This window comes from Callithrix jacchus, chromosome 8 (assembly GCF_049354715.1).
Source record: "Callithrix jacchus isolate 240 chromosome 8, calJac240_pri, whole genome shotgun sequence".
NCBI classification, from domain to species: Eukaryota; Metazoa; Chordata; class Mammalia; order Primates; family Cebidae; genus Callithrix; species Callithrix jacchus.
In genome coordinates this window covers 125148665-125168693 of record NC_133509.1, presented here as the reverse complement: position 1 = coordinate 125168693, position 20029 = coordinate 125148665, and the positions used below count along the sequence as shown (strand labels likewise).

Below are 20029 nucleotides of genomic sequence, written 5' to 3'. Positions count from 1 at the left end.
CTCTGGGGACACCTACACGTTCCATAAAAGCATTTTAGAACCCAACCTCTTTTCCTCTAGAGTAGAAAATAACCAAATGTAATTTCATTTGACATACTTTGTTTCAGGATTAAAAAAAGAATCTTAGGCCTCTATGTTATCTTCTTAAGTAGGGACACAGGAAAATATTGAGGAAACAGGACCGGTTTAGGAGACAGATGATCCAGGTTCCCAGGCCTGTGTCCTTATTTAAGAACAGTTAAGAGAGGGGAAGATGATTTTTGCCTTGCCTGTCACATGTGGCTGTGATGATCGAATGACATAATGTGTGTGACAGTTCTTTACAAGGCTGCAGGAAAATAGAAATTACTAAGATCTGGAAGACAGGCGTGATCTTAAATTCATGAGATGTTAATGAAGAGTTGAAGTGCTATAGGAAGAAGTCAAGCCAGGCAGAAAGAAAGTTAATTGCTGGTCCTTGTGTGTCTCCAAATAGAAACACTTTGAAGGTAAGGTGAATTTGGCTAGATGCAATTAACTTGCATAACAAGAGTTTAGGTCTAATGAGCCTTCAGTCATTCAGAGGTAGTGCACATATTCCCTCAGTAACTTTTTTTCTTTTCCTAATATAAGATACAAGAGGAAAGGAGACTCCTGCCTTGGCATTAATCCTGTGAAGCAACGCATATCTTGGGAAGGGACTTCCACAGAGAAGAAGCATTCACGCAAGCAGGTTGAACGCTATTTTACTAAGAAGAGTGTGGGGTTAATGAACATTGATGGAATTGCCATTAGCAGTAAAACTGAACCTCCATCATCTGACCCCGCCTCCTTTATACCAGTGAAGGACTTGGAAGATGCAGCTCCTGTTACAACCTGGTTGAATCCTCTGGGGATTTATGATCAGTCAACCACACAGTGGCTACAAGGACAGGGTCCTCCAGAGCAGGAATCAAAGCAGCCAGACACACAGCCAGACAGCGAGAGTGCAGCTCTCAAGGCCAGGGTGGAGGAGTTTAACAGGAGGGTGCGGGAGAATCCGCGGGATACGCAGCTGTGGATGGCATTTGTTGCTTTTCAGGTATGTGTTACCATCCCAATTCTCTTACCTTAGAGGGACATTCATGATTGTGGGCAAACTGATGGACTCTGCAGCAGTTTTTGAGCTTATGAGGAAATTTGACACTGGGCATGCGGAGATGATTAGAAGGGAGCCTTTGCCCTGAGCTTGCTCAAAGTCCAATGAGGAAGATGGACATGTGAAGAATAAGTGTACCCTGGGGTAGTAAATGCTGTAATGTGTAACTTGGGAGTGGAGTGAGAGGTGACTTGCAGTGAGGGAGGAGAAAGAGCTACCAAGAAGGAAAAGGTGAAAGTGGAACACAATCGTGAAAGAAGAGATGTTCACCAGATAGGGAGAGGCATTCCTGAGGTACGCAGAAAGGGCAGAGCTCACAGAATTGTGAAAGAGAAAGAGCTGCCCGGTGTATTACCCAGTTGGAGCCATGCACTCCCTTTGAAAAACTTATGGGTTGGTCTGAGTCCCTCATTTTGAACCAGTCATACAATTACCATATTTTGTCCCACATTTGGCCCTTTTATTGGTAATGTCTGCTCTTAAGAAAAGAATTTCAAGGCATTGTTTGCTAGTTATTGATACAGATATCAAAGTTTCAAATTACAGAAAGTGGACAGTTAAGTGATAAACACAAGATCAGATATACCAGGTGACACAAGCACCTTAGGATCCAAGTTTTCTTTAAAAGAAATTGTGGCAAACCAGTGGTTGAAGAAAACTTGAATGACATTTCCCCAGGGGGTGGTAAGAAAGTGGCTAAGCATTGTTGAAACTCTCAGGATCCCTCAGGTCCATTCGCATTTGTAAATTGGTGTTTTTGTTGTTGAGGACGAGGTCATGAAAAGTCCTGGGCTGTATGCCATCGAGGAAGGAGAGCAGGAAAAGCGAAAGCGGTCCCTGAAGCTCATTCTGGAGAAGAAGCTGGCCATCCTGGAGCGGGCCATTGAGAGCAACCAGAGCAGTGTGGATCTGAAACTGGCCAAGCTGAAGCTCTGCACAGAGTTCTGGGAGCCCTCCACTCTGGTCAAAGAGTGGCAGAAACTGATATTTTTACATCCCAATAATACAGCCCTGTGGCAGAAATACCTTTTGTTTTGCCAGAGCCAGTTTAGTACCTTTTCGATATCAAAAATTCACAGTCTTTATGGAAAATGCTTGAGTACTTTGTCTGCTGTTAAGGACGGCAGCATCTTATCTCACCCTGCGTTGCCTGGCACAGAAGAGGCCATGTTTGGTAAGGAGATAACCAGATCCAGTTACGTGGGAGGAGTTAGACTTTCTTTTGGCTTTACTTGAAAATGAAAATCTCTTTTTGGTTTATTCTGGAAAAAGTCTAAATTGTTTGATAGAACTGATATTTTTTAAAAAGTATTATGACTCTTGTTGATAACAGATTTGCCCCCAGCTCGCAGGACGGGTGGGGGCAATAGAGCCAGTACAGTTAAGAAAATATCATTGGACAAAGTTCTGCTTATTAACCACGTAAACACAGGCCAGTCTCTTAACTGCTTTGGCAGTTGATGGCCTTATCTGTTGAGATGCTTGTACCCGTCTCACCCAATTATAGAGTCGCGGGCAGTAATGTCCGTGAGATGCCCTGACTGAGAACCACTGCATAAATAGAAGTCGTGGGTATTACTGTGCTGTTAACATTTTTGGTGTGTCCTGAAGGAGCCTGGAGTATAAATTTTGGCAGTAGTGAGATGTCGGAGGCTGCATGTTGTGCAGAGCCAGGGTAATCACTCTTGACCTTGAATCCTGAAGGCTTTGCCCTTCATTGGCTCTGCTGTGTCCTTGGGCAAGCCCTCTTTGAGCTCCGTTTTCTCTGTCAGCAACTATACTATAAACCTGCTTTACAGGACCGTGGTGTGCAGTGAAGGAGATCATCTGTGACGAGTCTAGCTCAGTGTCCGGCACAGAGCGGGCATTGATTTGATCGCAACCCCTGCTGCTGCACGTTAATTCCTGTTGGCATCTAAAGATAGAAATGCATTGCTCCCAAAATGATAAGCATGTATCCCACTGACACAGAGTCTTGAATTTGTTACTGTTTGTGATCTACTCAAATAGCTGAGTATGATTTAGTAGCTGGAATTGTACCACAAGTAAGATGAACTGCAGTGTTCAGACGTGGAATCTTGATTTGTTTACAGCCGACTCTGAACATGGGATGAAAGTTGCTGGTGACTCATGCCATCTAGTGATCAATTGAATACAGCTCTTTGCTTTCTGATAAAAATTTGCTGCGCCATCCTTTTTCTATAGTTTTTCTTGTAATAATGAACTCTGATTATTTGATAGCATTCAGACCAACCTCTCGACTTATTTCTATGTACCATATACAGTTTTTATTGTTAATATTTATGTTCTGTGAGGGTTTCACACAAGAATTCGAACGAACATACTTGGATTATAATACTGTTTGAGTCACTTTAAATCAGGGCATGTGTCGCAGCTTTGGAAATTAACAGGGATTGCAGGTAAAAGTGTGTTAATTGCCTGTTTTTGAGAAGTTAGTTCTTTCCCTTTAAGGGTGGCAACCAGGCTTCTTCCCCTCTGCCCTCCTGTTCGCAGCACTCTTTCTTCAGCAGTGCCACTTTCTGCGGCAGGCCGGCCACTCTGAGAAGGCCATCTCATTGTTCCAGGCCATGGTGGACTTCACCTTCTTCAAACCTGACAGCCTGAAAGAGATGCCTACCAAAGGACAGGTACCCAGCTCTGCTCTCCTCGTCTCTCTTCTCTCTGTCTCCTTCTCTGGAGGGAGACGGGGAAGGTGTGGGTAATGAGAGGTGGTGGTAGTGTTTTTAAAATACCATATCCTCCTTTATATCAGTCTGCTGAGGAGGACTTCTCAGAAGTAGTCCAGTTATCCAAGGAAAGTTTTGTAATGAAACTAGTGAGATGTGGATAGGTAAAATGAAGCTTCCCCCTCCTTCACAACATAAAGGCTTTCTGAGGACTCACCCTCGAGCCTGCCTCCCTGCCTCTCTGACTCCCTCTCTGCCTCCCTCCCTGTCTTCCCTCCCTCCCTCTCTTCCTCCTTTCCTTCCTTCCCCTCTTCCCCTCTTCTCTTTCTGCTTTTGTTTCAGTGCTGGTTAGCTCCCCCAGTCAGGGAAGCAGTTGTCATGCCATTTTAAACCTTGTATAAAGGTTTACGGTCTCTTCCACCCTTATACATTCTAGTTTGGGTCTTGCATCACTTCCCCAATGAACCTAATAAGTACCCACAATCTTTGCTAGAGTTCAAATGAAATGACACATAGGCACCGTGTCAGCAATGATCCGGATGGGGAAGGATTAATTTTTTAGATGACAAGCGAGCATTGCCAGTGTTTGAGATAGATGAAGTGAAGACATAAACAATGTTTATAGAGCTGTACAAATAAGAAAACATATCTTTTACCTTTTTCCACTAAAGACAACTCAGTTTTCTACTCTGTAAAGATGTCTAGTGGAAGATAGATAGAATATCGGAATTTATGGTGAACATTTCAAAAGTGTTTCTTGAGCGGCCAAGGTCTCCATTGGGTGGGAGTTTCATGAATTGCCAGTAGAGACCGTTTTTATCATGCTACCTCTAGAAAAAGTTGGATTAAAGAATGATACTACTTAAATTGCTGTAATCGATCATTAATAAGCCATATAACAAAGTAATTTTAAGGCATGCTTTCAGATTTTAAGACTGGGCTGTACTATAGAAGTGCTTCTCAACTGACTCTAAGGAGTCTTGTGGGTCAGGATCAGAATTTCTCTCACCCCCTCCCCCGCCCCTTTCATAAGACCCCCTGTGATAAGAACAGAGCGATGGGTGGAGGGCTCTGCCTACGAACGTGATCCATCGAGGACCACCACTCTCAACCCTGATCCATGTGCTACAGCACATGTAATTCCAAAGCATTTACATGACAATTTTGGAATAAAGTTTCTTATTTAATAACATTGCATATTGCTTTTATAACTGAGAGACATTGTTACCATAAACATAGTAGCGTGATTTAACACAGGCAGGTCTGATACTACTGGTCTGTGTTTCTGCGGAATAAACAAATTGATTATACTCATTTATCACACTATTTAAAAAAAAAACCACCTTTCTTTTTCTTGAGTAAACTTTCTTTTCTCTTATAAGAGCCAGACCTCTAAAGAGGGCGTGTAGTCTTCCTGGTTCCCCTTCCTGAGCATGACTGACATGTCAGGACACTTGCCCTGCCCTGACATGGCTCTCCTGGAGGCCATGCTCTTCCAGGCCTGTGTGGCACTGCCTGGGGCTCAGGCTGGATAATCCAGTGCCTCCTGGCCGTTGCTGTGCCCACTGGAAGCCTGCTTGTCCTCTTCAAAAGGTTTCTTACAAAAGCTTTCATTGAGTAGGTTATTGGCTCACTTTTACAGTCCTGTTTCCAGTTGATAATATGATCACGTTTCTGTTCATTGCTGTGTTCACGTTCTGTTCCATAGGGAAAGATTTTGTCAGTGAGCTGCTTACCACACACTGCAGATCTAACCCACGAATGAATGAGGGAGGCGCTAATGGGGCCAGACTTTAAAATGCAGACCTTTAGGCTGGGCGGAATTGGCTCATGCCTGTAATCCCAGCACTTTGGGAGGCTGAGGCAGGGGAATCCCTTGAACCCGGGAGGCAGAAGTTGTGGTGAGCTAAGATCACGCCATTGCACACTCCAGCCGGGGCAACAAGAGCGAAACTCATCTCAAAAAAAAGAAAATGCAGGTCAGGCGCAGTGGCTCACGCCTGTAATCCCAGCACTTTGGGAGGCTGAGGCGGGTGGATCACAAGGTCAAGAGATCGAGACCATCCTGGCCAACATGGTGAAACCCCGTCTCTACTAAAAATACAAAAATTAGCTGGGCGTGGTGGTGTGCGCCTATAGTCCCAGCTACTTGGGAGGCTGAGGCAGGGGAATTGCCTGAACCCGGGAGGCGGAGGTTGCAGTGAGCCGAGATTGTGCCACTGCACTCCAGTCTGGCACCTGGCGACAGAGTGAGATGCTGTCTCAAAAAAAAAAAAACCAGACTTTTTTATTCCCTGGTTGCCTACCTTGTTCGTATCTGTGTCAACAGGTATTTATCGAGTCCCTGCTAGACACTGAATATTGTGCCAGGTGTTAGAAATACATAGTTACTTAAGGTATGATGGTGCTCAAGAGCTCATGGTCTGTCTTATTGGAACCTTCCTCTCAAAATATCTTGAAAGTGGCATGACTTTAGGGACTAGCTTGGGGGTCAGTGGCACTAGGTGAACTGGCAGTGCCACTGTCCCTGGTTAGACTGGCCTGGCAAGATAAGAACTAGGAAACCACTCCCTTCCTATGCAGCTGGAGACCCTTCTTGCTGAACCTTGACTGGTCTTTCTGTAACCTAATCTCAGGAGGGACTTCCCATCGCTTCTGCCATATTTTTTTGTGTTAGAATCACCGGGTCCAGCTCATGTGCCAGTGTGAAATCCACGAGGCAGGGGTCAGGTCATGGGGGCTATCTTGGAAGCTGCCTGCCACAGTAGATCATTCTTTTTTCTATCTTGGGGTATGTAGCATGTATCTACTTCAAAGACTGTTGGCAAATGTGATTTCAAGGATCATACACTTCATTTTGCCCACTGACTCAGCAGTTTTGTACAAATGAAGTCTGACATCCATTCTAAAACCTGAACAGGTGGAATTCTTTGAGCCCTTTTGGGACAGTGGAGAGCCCCGGGCTGGGGAAAAGGGAGCCCGAGGATGGAAGGCGTGGATGCACCAGCAGGAGCGAGGTGGCTGGGTGGTCATCAGCCCAGGTAAGTCACCTCCCAGTGACATCCCATGTACGTCTTTTTCTTCTGGAATTTGTTTTTACATCCTCATGATTATTTGTTCTTCTGTTTAAGCTATTTATCAATAGCTTCAGAACATTGCACAAACATCAAAATGTCAAAAATGTTACGTAGATGTCATGGGAGAATGGACTGTTTCTTCCCCTTAGAAGTTTTAAAGCAGTCCTCTTACTCCTTCAGTACATAATGCTTTGAGGATTTGAAAGTTTCTGTAATTTTTCCTTTTATAGGTTGCAACTGAAGAAAGACCCTTGTTAACAACCACCCCAACCCCTATTCTTTTTTTTTTTTTTTTTAGAGATGGAGTCTCATTCTTTTGCCCTGGCTGGAGTGCAGTGGGGCTGTCTCAGCTAACTGCAACGTCTGCCTCTGGGGTTCAAGCAGTTCTCATGTGTCAGACTCTTGAGTAGCTGGGATTACAGGCTCCTGCCACTGTGCCCAGCTAAGTTTTGTATTTTTAGTAGAGATGGGGTTACACCATGTTGGCCAGGCTGGTCTCTGGTCTCAAACATCTGACCTCCAGTGATGTGCCTGCCTCAGCCTCCCAAAGTGCTGGGATACAGGTATGAGCCACCACACCCCACCCCATTCTTTTTTAGTGTGTATTTCAGACAGTCTTTTTGTTCTCCTGGCAATGTATAGACCAGTGTATAGACCAAAGGTAAGTTTGAAAAAACTTACCTTTTTAGGAATATTATAAAGTATTACCTAGCAGTTATATAACTCTCATTCTAAATGACCCAAAGTACTTTCCAGATTTATACTCTTAACACAGAGCTGTTGAATATAAATACAATGTGAGCCTGTTGTGTAATTTCAAATTTTCTAATGGCCACTTTAGAAAAGTAAAAAAGGAACAGAAGATGTTAATTTTGATAGTGTATTTTATTTAATCTAGTATATCAAAACATTTTAGCATGTAATCAGTATTTTAAAATTAACCAGAGATTCAGATGCCAATTGCATGCTTTAAAAAGAAAAAAATTATTAACTGCGTATTTTGCATCTTTTTTTTAGTACTCTTTGAAACCTAGTGTGTATTTTACACTTTTAGCACATCTCAGTTTAGACTAGCTACTTTTTTTTTTTTTTTTTTGGGGACAGAGTCTCGGTCTGTCGTTCAGGCTGGAGTGCAGTGGCTTGATCTTGGCTCACTGCAAACCTCTGCCTCCCGGATTCAAGGGATTCTCACTCCTCAGCCTCCCAACTAGCTGGGATTACAGGTATGCACCACCGTGCCCACCTAATTTTATATTTTTAGTAGAGACAGGGTTTCACCATGTTGGTCCAGGCTGGTCTCGAACTCCTGACCTCAAGTAATTCACCCACCTCAGCCTCCCAAAGCGCTGGGGTTACAGATGGCACCCAGCCCAGACCAGCTACTTTTCAAGTGCTTGATAGCCATGTGTTACTTGTATCACTTGTGTATTGGACAGCACAACTCTTAGACATTTAGGAACTGCTTCACAAAGGCAGTTCCAGCATAGAGGGAGATCTGCCAAGCAGATGGTTTTGTTGCAAGTTCTACAGGGAAAGAGCGATGGACAAGGACTCAGGATCCTGAGTGGCTCCTTGCCTAGGCTGTGAGCCTCTTCTCACAGGTATGACCTTCTTTGTTTATTCATTTGCACCATGAAAACTTTGGATTAGATATTGTCTCCATGGCAGTTCAGAGCTCCAGGCTAGCATTTCTGTTACCACTAGGAAGTGAGAGGGGCCCTTCAGTGTTTTGGGGTAGCTCTCCTCTGGGGAGTGCCATCAGACAGTGATCATGCCTCACTTGGGGCTGTCAGAGGCTCAGCTGTTTAGATTTCCCTGGAGTATTCTTTTCTAGAAAGAGTGAGAACTGCTCATCAGGCTAACTAGTGGTTTTAAATATGAAGAAAAACAGCCTGCATGAAACGGAAGTAGGTATTGCACTCAGCCACTGAGGCTGCAAGACCGCATGAGCAAGAGCCAAAAAACGGAAGTCTCATTAGTAACTCTTCTCTCTGAGTGACTGACTTAGCAAAGGGCTGTATTTTTAGGTTTAGTTTTTTTGGTTTTTTGGTTTTGTTTGGTTTTTGTTAGAGAGCCCATTACAAGCACCGTATCTGTTACATAGTTGGCTATGTTCTGTTTCTGTGATGATAAAGTTTTCATAATAGTATCCACAGAATAATTTCACTTCTGATAAGTTTCCAGATGTCTAATGGTCACTTAAAGAATACATACATATATATATATATATATATATATATATATGTTTAAACCTATTTAAACATATATATTTAAATTATATATGTTTAAATTATATATTTATTTATTTATTTTTCTTTTTTTGAGATGGAGTCTTGCTCTGTCACCCAGGGTGGGGTACAGTGGCATGATCTTGGCTCACTGCAACCTCTGCCTCCTGGGTTCAAGTGATTCTTCTGCCTCAGCCTCCCAAGTAGCTGGGACTACAGGCGTGTGGCATTACGCCCAACTAAGTTTTTGTATTTTTATTAGATACAGGGTTTCACCGTGTGTTAACCAGGATAGTCTCGATCTCCTGACTTCCTGATCCACCTGCCTCGCCTCCCAAAGTGCTGGGATTATAGTGTGAGCCACCAAGCCTGGCTGCAAAGTAAGCTGCAAATTAATATTAAAACCTTGACTTCTAGCATCAAGTTACAGACTTGTGTTGGTACTTAGATTCTCTGCAAACTTCTCACACATTTCCATTATGGGTAAACTTTTGCTGTTTAAGAATTTCTTTCTAATGAAGTTAATGGAAGTCCTCCAAAACACTAGGAGGGTCAAAAGAAAGGCTGAAAATTTTCTTGATTCCAGCAAACCTAGTTAATCACAGTTTTTGTTTTTATTTTATTTTTAATTTCCCTTATTTATCCTGAGAGGGTTAGTGTTTAGAGGGTAGTTGATTTCATCACATATTTGAGCGTTTCTCACAGCATGTTTCTTCTCTCTTGCCCTCACTTTCTGTTGGTGTGTAATTGTTATACATGAATGTCTGTCCAAAGCCATGTAATCTTTTGAGTCCTTAATGTAGTAGATTCAGGTGTCTAAGTCTGATGTATGGCTCACAAAGGTAATTTCTCTTTTAAGAGTTTTTCAGGCTGGGCATGGTGGCTCACGCCTGTAATCCCAGCACTTTGAGTCTGAGGTGGGCAGATCACGAGATCAGGAGATCAAGACCATCCTGGCTAACATGGTGAAACCCCATCTCTACTAAAAACACAAAAATTAGCTGGGCATGGTAGTGGGCGCCTGTAGTCCCAGCTACTCTGGAGGCTGAGGCAGGAGAATTGCTTGAACCTGGGAGGCAGAGGTTGCAGTGAGGCCAGCCTGGGTGACAGAGTGAAGCTCCGTCTCAAAAAAAAAAAAAAAAAAAATATATATATATATATATAAAGACTTCTTCAGAGTGATTAAAAGATTACTTTAAACATAGATCTTTAGAAGAAGGTGATAAATAGTTAAATTTTAGTTTCTTTTTGAGAAACTCAAAAGCATTTAGACAGAATATTGGTAGAATAATAGAATGCTAATATATACATTATGTGTTTATTTGGGTTTTAAAAAATATTTTATTTTGAAATAATATAGAGTCACAACAAGTAGAAAAAATGTACTAGGAGGTTTTATGCACCCTTGGTCCAGTTCTTTCCAGTGGTAGTACTACAGCACAGTGTCAGCTGGGGAACTGGCATGGGTACAGTCTGCAGAGTTTATTCACATTTCGCATTTGACATGCATTCATTTGTGTGTGTGGGTCTCTGTAGTACTAGGTAGTTCCTATCATGTGTGTAGCTTTGTGTAATCACTGCCACATCAAGATACAGAACTGTTTCATCACCGCAAGGCTCCCTTGCGCTGTCCTTTTTTAGCCGCATCTGCCCCTTCCCCCTCCCTAACTCCTGGGAAACGTTATTCTCTCTCTCTTATCCTGTTATCTCATGAAAGTTATATAAATGGAATCATATGGTATATAACTTATTAACACAATTTTTTTTAGTTGTAAAATATATATAACATAAAATTGATCATTTTTAAGCATACAGTTCACTGACGGTAAGTACATTCACACTGTCAGGCAGCCGTCACCTCCATCCACCTCCGGAACGTCTTCATCTTCCCCAAATCTGTACCCACTAAAGACAAACTCCTCATTTCTCCCTCCCACCAGGCCCTAGCTGTCACCATTCTACTGTCTGTCTCTGTGAATTCGACGGCTTTAGGAACCTGGTGTGTGTGGAATCACACAGCAGTTGACCTTCTGTTACTGGCTGATTCCACTTGGCATAGTGTCTTCAGGCTTCATCCATGTTGCACCAGGATTTCCTTCCTTTTTAAAGCTGAACGCTTCTCCACTGTATGTATCCACCACATTTTGTCAGTCCATTCATCAGTGAACACTCTGGTTGCTTCCGCCTCTGGGCCATTGTGAATAATGCTGCTGTGAATGTCTTAGTTCTCCTGACAGATACTCAGCAGTGGAATTGCCGCATCATATGGAAGTCCCGTGTCTAGTATGCCATGCTGTTTTCCACACGGCTTACGGCAGCTGCACCATTTTACATTCCTACCAGCAGTGCACAAGGGTTCCGATTTTTCCACATCCCTGGCAGCAGTTGGTTTGTGTGTAACTTTCTGAGACTGGCTTTTTAAATGTAGCATAATTTCCCTGAGATACATACATATTGTTGCATATATCAGTAGTTCGCTCATGTTTATTGCTGAGTAGTATTCCATTGTGTAAACAGACCACAGTTTAACTGTTCAACCCTACTGAAGGATGTTTGGATTGTTTCCAGGTGTTGGCAATTATGAATAAAGCTGCTCCTGAGCATTAGCATGTAGGTTTTTGTGTAAGCACAGGCGTTCATTTATCTGGGATCAGTGCCCAAGAGTGCAGTTATGCTAAGTGCCTGTTTAGTTTTGTAAGAAACTGCCGGAATGGTTTCCTGTATGGCTGTACCATTTTATATGCCTTATTTATTTTTAACATTGAACTTTACGATAACTCCAGCTTTTCTCTTCTTCCGTTCTGCATGTTAAGAATTAGGAAACAAAGTATTAGATATCCTGATTTGGCTTTTTAAAAGGCAAGTTCTAAGGAGCATAGGTCATAATTAATTATAAGGTCTTTGGCTAAAAATAATAGTGACTTAAGAAAATCTAAACTAATACCATCATTAAATGTTATTTAGCATTCTAAAACTATGTTGTCCAATACAGTAACCTCTAGTCACATGTGGCAATTTAAAATTAAATAAAATTAAGAATTCAGTCCAGGCATGGTGACTCATGCCTGTAATCCCAGCACTTTGGGAGGCCGAGGCAGGTGGATGACCTGACGTCAGGAGTTCGAAACCAGCCTGACCAACATGGCAAAACCCCATCTCTGCTAAATAGAAAAAATCAGCCAGACATAGTGGTGGCACATGCCTGTAACCCCAGCTACTCAGGAGGGTAAGGCAGGAGCATTGCTTGAACCTGGGAGATGGAGGTTGCAGTGAGCTGAGATTACACCACTGCAGTCCAGCCTGGGCAACAAGAGCGAGAATCCAGCTCAGAAAAAAAAAGAAAAGGAATTCAGTTCCTTTCCTAGCTACATCTCACGTGCCCGGTGAGTCACATGTGGCTACCTGTCAATGCAGATATGTAGAGCATCTGTATCATCACAACGAGTTCTGTGGGACAGTACTCTTCTAGAGTATGTGTCATTTCCATTCTAATCACTGTAATATTTAAAATAATATGATTTTATCATCTTGTCCTCCTTTGTTTCCTGAGGACTTGACTGATTACAATAGAGTTCCTAAATCCCACTGAATATCTGGGGAGGCTGGCATGGCTCTTAGGCATCTTGGCATTGCGGGTGCCCAGCACTCCCTGACATAGCTCATTGAGTGGCAATGGTGGTTTTATATGCTGATGAGGTGAAGACATCTCATTCTTGTCTAGACGAGGATGACGAAGAACCAGAAGAGGACGACCAGGAAATAAAAGATAAGACTCTGCCCAGGTGGCAGATCTGGCTTGCTGCTGAGCGTTCCCGAGACCAGAGGCACTGGCGGCCCTGGCGCCCTGATAAGACCAAGAAGCAAACGGAGGAAGACTGTGAGGATCCCGAGAGACAGGCACGTACCCTCCACCCAGGTGGAAGCCGAGTGGGGGCCTCTGTCTGCTTTCCATTCCGGTGCACTTTGGTTATCTGAAAGGAGGCCCCAGGAGCTTTCTGAGCACTTGGCTGGCTTAGGAGATGCCAACCTGCTCCTTTTTGTCTGTGGAAACTTCCTGCCGGGTATCAGTGTAGAATTTCCTTGTTGATTGGGGGAGCATATAGGCACTTGACCAGAGAGCTCCTTTCCCCTACTAGGTGGTAGGCCCTTGTGGTCACCCCTCTGGAGATTGTCTTCCAGGTCATTCAGTTAATTTTTCATGTGGAAGGAACCCTGTGGGATACATGGAGATTGTTTACAAAACTTGGAATCCCTGTTCTAGATTCTTTCCTTGTGTCCGCTCTCCCCACCCCACTCTTGAGTCCGTGAAGCCTAGCAGGTAGACTGGACTCTAGAAGACAAGAGGGGCTGGCTGTAGGGTCCGTGTTGGACACTTGGCATCAGCGTGTCTTGCGAAAGAAGAAACTAGCGTTTACTGAACACCTTTGGCATACCAGGCACTTCACTCGTTTTATCTCATTATGTTACCATGTGACTTGGTACATGCTGCCCTGTGTTTAGTGGCCAGCAGCTCTGGAGGTTTTAAATTAAAGGAAGCAATGCTACCTTGATACCTGGAATTGATCCATTTTCACAAGATACCAATTTTGTGTCTTGGAGTTCTGTGACCTTTTCTACAAATGAGGTGCCCTGAAGGCACAGAGTTTATCCCTTTTGTTCACTGCTGTGACATCAGTGCCTAGAACAGCGTTTGTGCTGTGGTGAGCACTCAGTGAATCTGCTTGGATGTTGAAGGAATATTTGATGACGGAGCATCTGCTTTGGGCAGAGGGATCAGCATAGGTGAGGGCCCCAGAGTGCCAGGAGCGTTTGAGGAGTAGGGAATGGGGTGGCCAGACTGGAGTGGGGACTCAGAGAAGAGGTGATCTCTGGAGGAAGGAGGGGCCGGCTTCCAGGGAAGCCTCACCTCACCAGAAGGCTTAGGGGACTGCCCGTGAGGCCCTCTGCCCCACTGAAACAATGTCTGCAGAAGAGTGGAATCTTTCTTTGGTTTCTGAGGATTTTGTAGAGTTCACAGCCACCCTTCTGGAAGTCATTTCTCAAGGCTCCGAGTCCCAGCAGCCTCCTGGAAGCAGATTTCTGGAGCAGACTGCTGCTGCGAGCAGTTTCTTCCATTTAGCTTTTTCTGTAATCAAAGCCTGGGGAAGAAAAGCTTCCTAATTATTTTTAACACAGAGAAGCAGCTTTCTGATTTATTGATGGTTTTGATTGAGTCCCGCATACTCTAGTTTATCGTGCTTGTGTTGTGATGTCCTCTTTGCTGAGAGCCACAAAGACCAGTCAGATAAGCAGCACCAGGACACAAAGGGTGGCCTCCTTGGCCTTATGTTTTTAAATTATTACACGAACTCAGCTACAGACATTCAGAGTTAGTATTAGGCTCTTGTAATTGCTTTTAACATGCTCCATTGCTCCTGGAGGTTCCTTCCTACCTTGCACCCGTTTATCTAGTTTTGAGCATATTTTTCATTTCTTGGAGCAGTTTTGTACAAGGAAACCACAAATAGTAAAGTTCTTATCTTTCATCTTACAATAAAACATTTTTCACAATCATGCGTTATCAGAGTACAAAAGCAATTACGTATGCTTTCAGAAGTGAACACGTTTCCAGATTTTCTACAGATCCGTCAGGATACTTTGAAAGCTCCTGCCTTAAACCCGTTCACATCTTCTCTCCTTCCCAGGCCTCCCCACGTTTGGAAATGTTAATGGTACCACAGGGCCACTAAACAGTTACCCTCCCGCTGTCCAGGCTGTTCAGGTCATCTTGTGAGGCCTCTGGCTTTTGCTAACGAAGAGCTGAGCGCCTCGCTATTTAAAATGTATTTAATTTGAATAATGAATCAGTGCACGCATATAAAGAGAGTGGTGAAAAGCGTGCAGGTTTTGTTTGTTACATGGGTCGCTTTTTTTTGTCTCGGTTGCAGGTGCTGTTTGATGATATCGGGCAGTCTTTGATCAGACTCTCCAGCGAAGACCTGCAGTTCCAGCTGGTGGTGGCCTTTCTGCAGTTCTTGGGTGTGCCTTCCGGCTTCACTCTGCCAGCCTCCTGTCTTTATCTGGCCATGGATGAGCACAGCATCTTTGATAATGGACTTTATGATGAAAAGCCCTTGACTTTTTTCAACCCTTTGTTTTCCGGGGCCAGCTGTGTGGGCCGCATGGACCGGCTGGGCTGTCCTCGCTGGACCAGGGGTCAGAACCGAGAGGGCGAGGAGTTCATCCGCAACGTCTTCCACCTGGTCATGCCTTTGTTTTCAGGCAAAGAGAAGTCTCAGCTCTGCTTCTCCTGGTTACAGTATGAGATTGGAAAGGTAATTCCAGACACTTTCCGTGTCTGGTGACTTTTCATTTCATGTCGGTGTTTATAAACGGGATTGTAAGCCTCCGAGTGCTCTCTGGAACTATGCCGCAGCGCCGCCTCCTCCAGTGACCCTGAAGGCGCTTTGTGTATGTTTGCCCTTCTGAGGGGCTGCAGTGAAGACAGACAGGAACAAGTCAGGCTACCCCAGTGACTCTTGAGCTGTTTATTGTATTGTCTTGCCTTACCAGCCCGTCCTTATATGAACAGTGAGTGCTCAAAACAGTTTTAAAGCAGCGTCAGAACATTCAGGGGCTTATTAAAATAATAAGCTACTTAGAATACCCTCCTCTTTCTGTCTGCTAGAAATGAGTTTGAATCGGCTGTTGTGCCCTCTGCTGGCCACAGTTAGTATTGACTCTCTTAGCACCCAAGTTCTGAAGCCTTAACTACAGATTACACACACCAGCTTGTGTTAAATAGTGTGATAAAATGTTGTGGCCACATCTCTATGGAGAAGAACATTTGTGGATATCAGACTTGTTTATAGAGATTTTAGCTGGAACCCTGGACTGTTAACCTGGGGGCACCTATGGCCCTGGTTAAAGTTCTCATTTCTTTTCCAGCTCAGAGAGCCTCAGTGTTTACCAGACCCGTGATAAAGGAAGGAAGCGTAGACCCTTTTTTAACCGCCAATGCTTTCTAGAGTTGGCAGTGTGGAGGGACGCCTTAAAATTACAGAGCACCTAGAGTCATTCTTCTCTTTCTTATGTAGGTCGTGTGGTGTCTGCACACTAAAAACAAGAAGAGATTAAAGTCACAAGGGAAGAACTGCAAAAAACTAGCCAAGAATCTCCTTAAGGAGCCAGAAAACCGCAACAACTTTTGCCTCTGGAAGCAGTATGCCCATCTGGAGTGGTTGCTTGGCAACACAGAGGATGCTAGAAAAGTTTTTGACACAGCACTGGGCATGGCAGGAAGCCAAGGACTGAAGGACTCTGAACTCTGTGAGCTCAGTCTTCTCTATGCCAAGCTGGAGGTGGAGCTGGAGGTGGAGCTGTCGCCGGAAGTGAGAGGGGCCGCCTCCGCCCGAGCTGTTCACATATTAACCAAGCTGACCGAGAGCAGCCCCTACGGGCCCTACACTGGACAGGTGTTGGCTGTTCACATTTTGAAAGCACGAAAAGCTTACGAGCACGCGCTGCAGGACTATTTGGGTGACAGCTGTGTCTCCGATCCAGCTCCCACCGATTCTTGTACCCGCCTAATTAGCTTGTCCAAATGCTTCATGCTCTTCCAGTATTTGACTGTCGGGATTGGTGCTGCTGTACGGATATACGAACAGGTATTTGCCAAACTGCACAGTTCTGTTTTTCCAGAAGGCTCTGGCGAGGGGAATAGTGCCAGCTCCCAGAGTCGGAGCAGTTTTCTCGAAGCCATCACACTGATGCACGCAAGCCTGCTGAGATTCCACATGAAAGTGAGTGTTTACCCGCTGGCCCCTCTGCGAGAGGCACTCTCACAGGCTTTAAAGCTGTATCCAGGCAACCAGGTTCTTTGGAGGTCCTATGTCCAGATTCAGAATAAGTCCCACAGCGCCAGCAAGACCAGGAGATTTTTTGACACAATCACCAGGTCTGCTAAACCGTTGGAGCCTTGGCTGTTTGCAATTGAAGCTGAGAAAATGAGGAAAAGACTAGTGGAAACTGTTCAGAGGTAATTCCAGACAGACTTTGTTCGTGTGCCCCACAGATGTTTATGGAATGCTGGCTGTGTTCCCCCCACCTTGCCGGGTCTCAGGAATACAGGGATGAACACGGCACGGTGCCCGGAACACCTGTGTGGGATGTGAGTGCTGTAGAATAATGGATTGAGGCCGGGCGCGGTGGCTCACGCCTGTAATCCCAGCACTTTGGGAGGCTGAGGTGGGGGGATCACGAGGTCAAGAGATCAAGACCATCCTGGCCAACATGGTGAAACCCCATCTCTACTAAAAATACAAAAATTAGCTGGGTATGGTGGTGCGTGCCTGTAATCCCAGCTACTCGGGAGGCTGAGGCAGGAGAATTGCTTGAACCTAGGAGGCAGAGGTTGCAGTGAGCCGAGATTGGGCCACTGTACTCCAGCCTGGGTGACAGAGCAAGACTCCATCTAAAAAAAAAAAAAAAAGAACGGATTGAAAGGCGAGCCAGACACAGAGTAGCAGTGCCTCTCAGGAGAGGAGTTGGTCACTGTCTCATGGGTATGCTCTGGGAAGTGTGAATGTTGCTTCTGTGTGCATGGGTGGTGACCGTCAGACCATGGGAGTGCTGAGAAGCTGTCACGAAAGCATGATGGCTGAGAGCACGGGCTGGGCGTCTGCTCTGTGGATTCCAGTGCCAGCTCTTCTCACCTGGGTGAACTCGAGCAGGCCACTTCCCCTCTCATAGTCCCTCTCTGTCAAATGGAAACCTACAAGGGTCAAGGGATCTCTCTGAGGGTCAGTGAGGTAAGTGCCTGGCACAAGTGCGGAATGACTGGGGCCTCTGTCAGCATTCCTAGTGACAGCAGTGTCATGTTTCATTACCATCTTTGATATGATATTTTCTTTTTTTTTTTGTTCTCGAGATAGGGTCTTATTCTGTTGCTCAGGCTGGAGTGCAGTGGTACAGTCTCAGCTCACTGCAGCCTTGACCTCCTGGGCTCAAGTGATCCTCTCACCTCAGCCTTTCCAGTAGCTGGGACTACAGGCACCACCACGCCTGGCTAATTTGGGTTTCTTTTGTATTTTTTGTAGAGATGGGGTTTTGCCATGTTGCCCAGGCTGGTCTCCCACTCCTGAGCTTAAGCGATCCTCCCATCTCAGCCTTCCAAAGTGTGGGGATTACAGGAGGGAGCCAGGGTGTCCGGCCTGATCCAGTATTTTCTCTCTGAAGGTTGAATGTTAATCTGGGGACACATTAGCTTAGGCATCGTTTTCCCAGAATCTTTGCAGTTGCTTCACTCTGACCTTATAAGGCAAAATGGTCTTTGGATAATATTTCACTTGTTTTTTATTCCATTGGGATTTTGTTCACTCCATGCAAGCCTTGCCTTCTCTACTTTAAATCTAAAGGTCTTTTCTTCCTGTAAAGTAGAATTTGCATTCTGCTGATTAAAGGGTAGCTTTCTTTAGAAAACAGAGGCTTGGGGGTTTTTGCGTAACTCTGGGAAAGGTTCAGTGTGGTGTAGAAACCACAGAACCCCGGTCTGTGCCTTCTCCTGGCCTTGGAGCAGCCCCATACACAGTACCCCACGCCTGAGGGACAGCTGCTTCCTGACTCTCTGATCTGGCTGTTGCTGACATTTGTCGTCACTAAGGCATCTTCTCCTCCTGTGATGTTGGATGAGAGAACTTGTGTCAGAGTCATGTGAGCCTTTGCCTTGCAGGTTAGACGGTAGAGAGATCCACGCCACAATTCCTGAGACCGGCTTAACGCATCGGATCCAAGCCCTGTTTGAAAATGCCATGCGCAGCGACAGTGGCAGCCAGTGCCCCTTGCTGTGGAGGATGTATTTGAACTTTTTGGTAAGAAAATACTGAGATGTTGTGTGTTCACGCAGAGCTCTACTTCTTCTTTGCAAATAAGTAAGTGCAGGTGTCCAGTAGCCCCTGCCCGGGAGAGCTGGAGGCCTTATTTCAGTCTCATCTTCTTGGCATTGGCTGATCACTAAGAAATCCTGATGGAGTAATGTCACATCTCTCAGGACTTGGCAAGAGGGTGCAAGTGGTCCATCTCCTCTAAATACTTGGTAGAATGAAGTTGAAGACTAGCTACTGGGCTGTTCGGTGCAATGGAATTGAATGTGGGTTTCTCTTGAGTTGATTGCAGGTCGGCAACTTGCAAAATGGTCTAAGAGCTTTCCTTTTAAAGAAACCTATATTCTTTGCCATTCTGCTCATAAGAATTTCTAGATCCTGATTGTTTTGTTATTAAAAGATAAGATTCGGGTTGGGTGCAGTGGTTCACACCTGTAGTCCCAGCACTTTTGGAGGCCAGGGTGGGAAAATTGCTTGAGCCCAGGAGTTCGAGACCAGCCTAAGCAAGATGGCGATACCGCATCTCTACAGAAAATTTAAAAATTAGCTGGGTGTGGTGGTGTAAGCCTTTGGTCCCAGCTACTCTAGAGGTTGAGGTGGGAGGATTTTTTGAGCCCAGGAGTTTGAGGTGGCAGTGAGTCATGATCACACCACTGCACTCCAGCCTGGATGACAAAGTGAGATCTTGTCTCTTAAAAAAAAAAATGCAATCTATAATATAATTTTAAAAATCAACATTTCCAGTCAGGCACGGTGGCTCATGCTTGTAATCCCAGCACTTTGGGAGGCCGAGGTGGGTGGATCACCTGAGGTCAGGAGTTTGAGACCAGCCTGGCCAACGTGGTGAAACCCCATCTCTACTAAAAACACAAGAAGTAGCTGGGCATGGTGGTATGTGCCTGTAATCCCAGCCACCTGGGAGGCTGAGGCAGGAGAATTGCTGACCTGGGAGGCAGAGGCTGTAGTGAGCCAAGGGCATGCCACTGCATTCCAACCTTGGCGACAGAGTGAGACTCCATCTCAAAAAATAAAAATAAATCAACATTTTCTTTTTTTTCTT

At 44.9% G+C, this 20029-nt stretch overlaps 1 protein-coding gene across 5 annotated transcripts in view; it reads left to right on the top strand.

Annotated features, from left to right (window-relative positions):
• NRDE2 (NRDE-2, necessary for RNA interference, domain containing) overlaps nucleotides 1-20029 on the top strand; it is a 48598-nt gene that overhangs the window by 25204 nt on the left and 3365 nt on the right. For 2 of the 5 annotated variants that reach the window (XM_078335608.1, XM_002754192.7), the window contains 8 exons: nucleotides 613-1060; nucleotides 1886-2291; nucleotides 3632-3765; nucleotides 6725-6845; nucleotides 12831-13006; nucleotides 15037-15423; nucleotides 16186-17126; nucleotides 18819-18957. In XM_078335608.1, the coding sequence (XP_078191734.1) occupies nucleotides 749-1060; nucleotides 1886-2291; nucleotides 3632-3765; nucleotides 6725-6845; nucleotides 12831-13006; nucleotides 15037-15423; nucleotides 16186-17126; nucleotides 18819-18957 (2616 nt within the window). In that variant the 5' untranslated portion in view covers nucleotides 613-748. Of the gene's footprint in view, nucleotides 1-612; nucleotides 1061-1885; nucleotides 2292-3589; nucleotides 3766-6724; nucleotides 6846-12830; nucleotides 13007-15036; nucleotides 15424-16185; nucleotides 17127-18818; nucleotides 18958-20029 lie in introns of all 5 variants that reach the window. The other 3 variants (XM_054240275.2, XM_035261257.3, XR_013521466.1) reach the window with 2 other exon arrangements.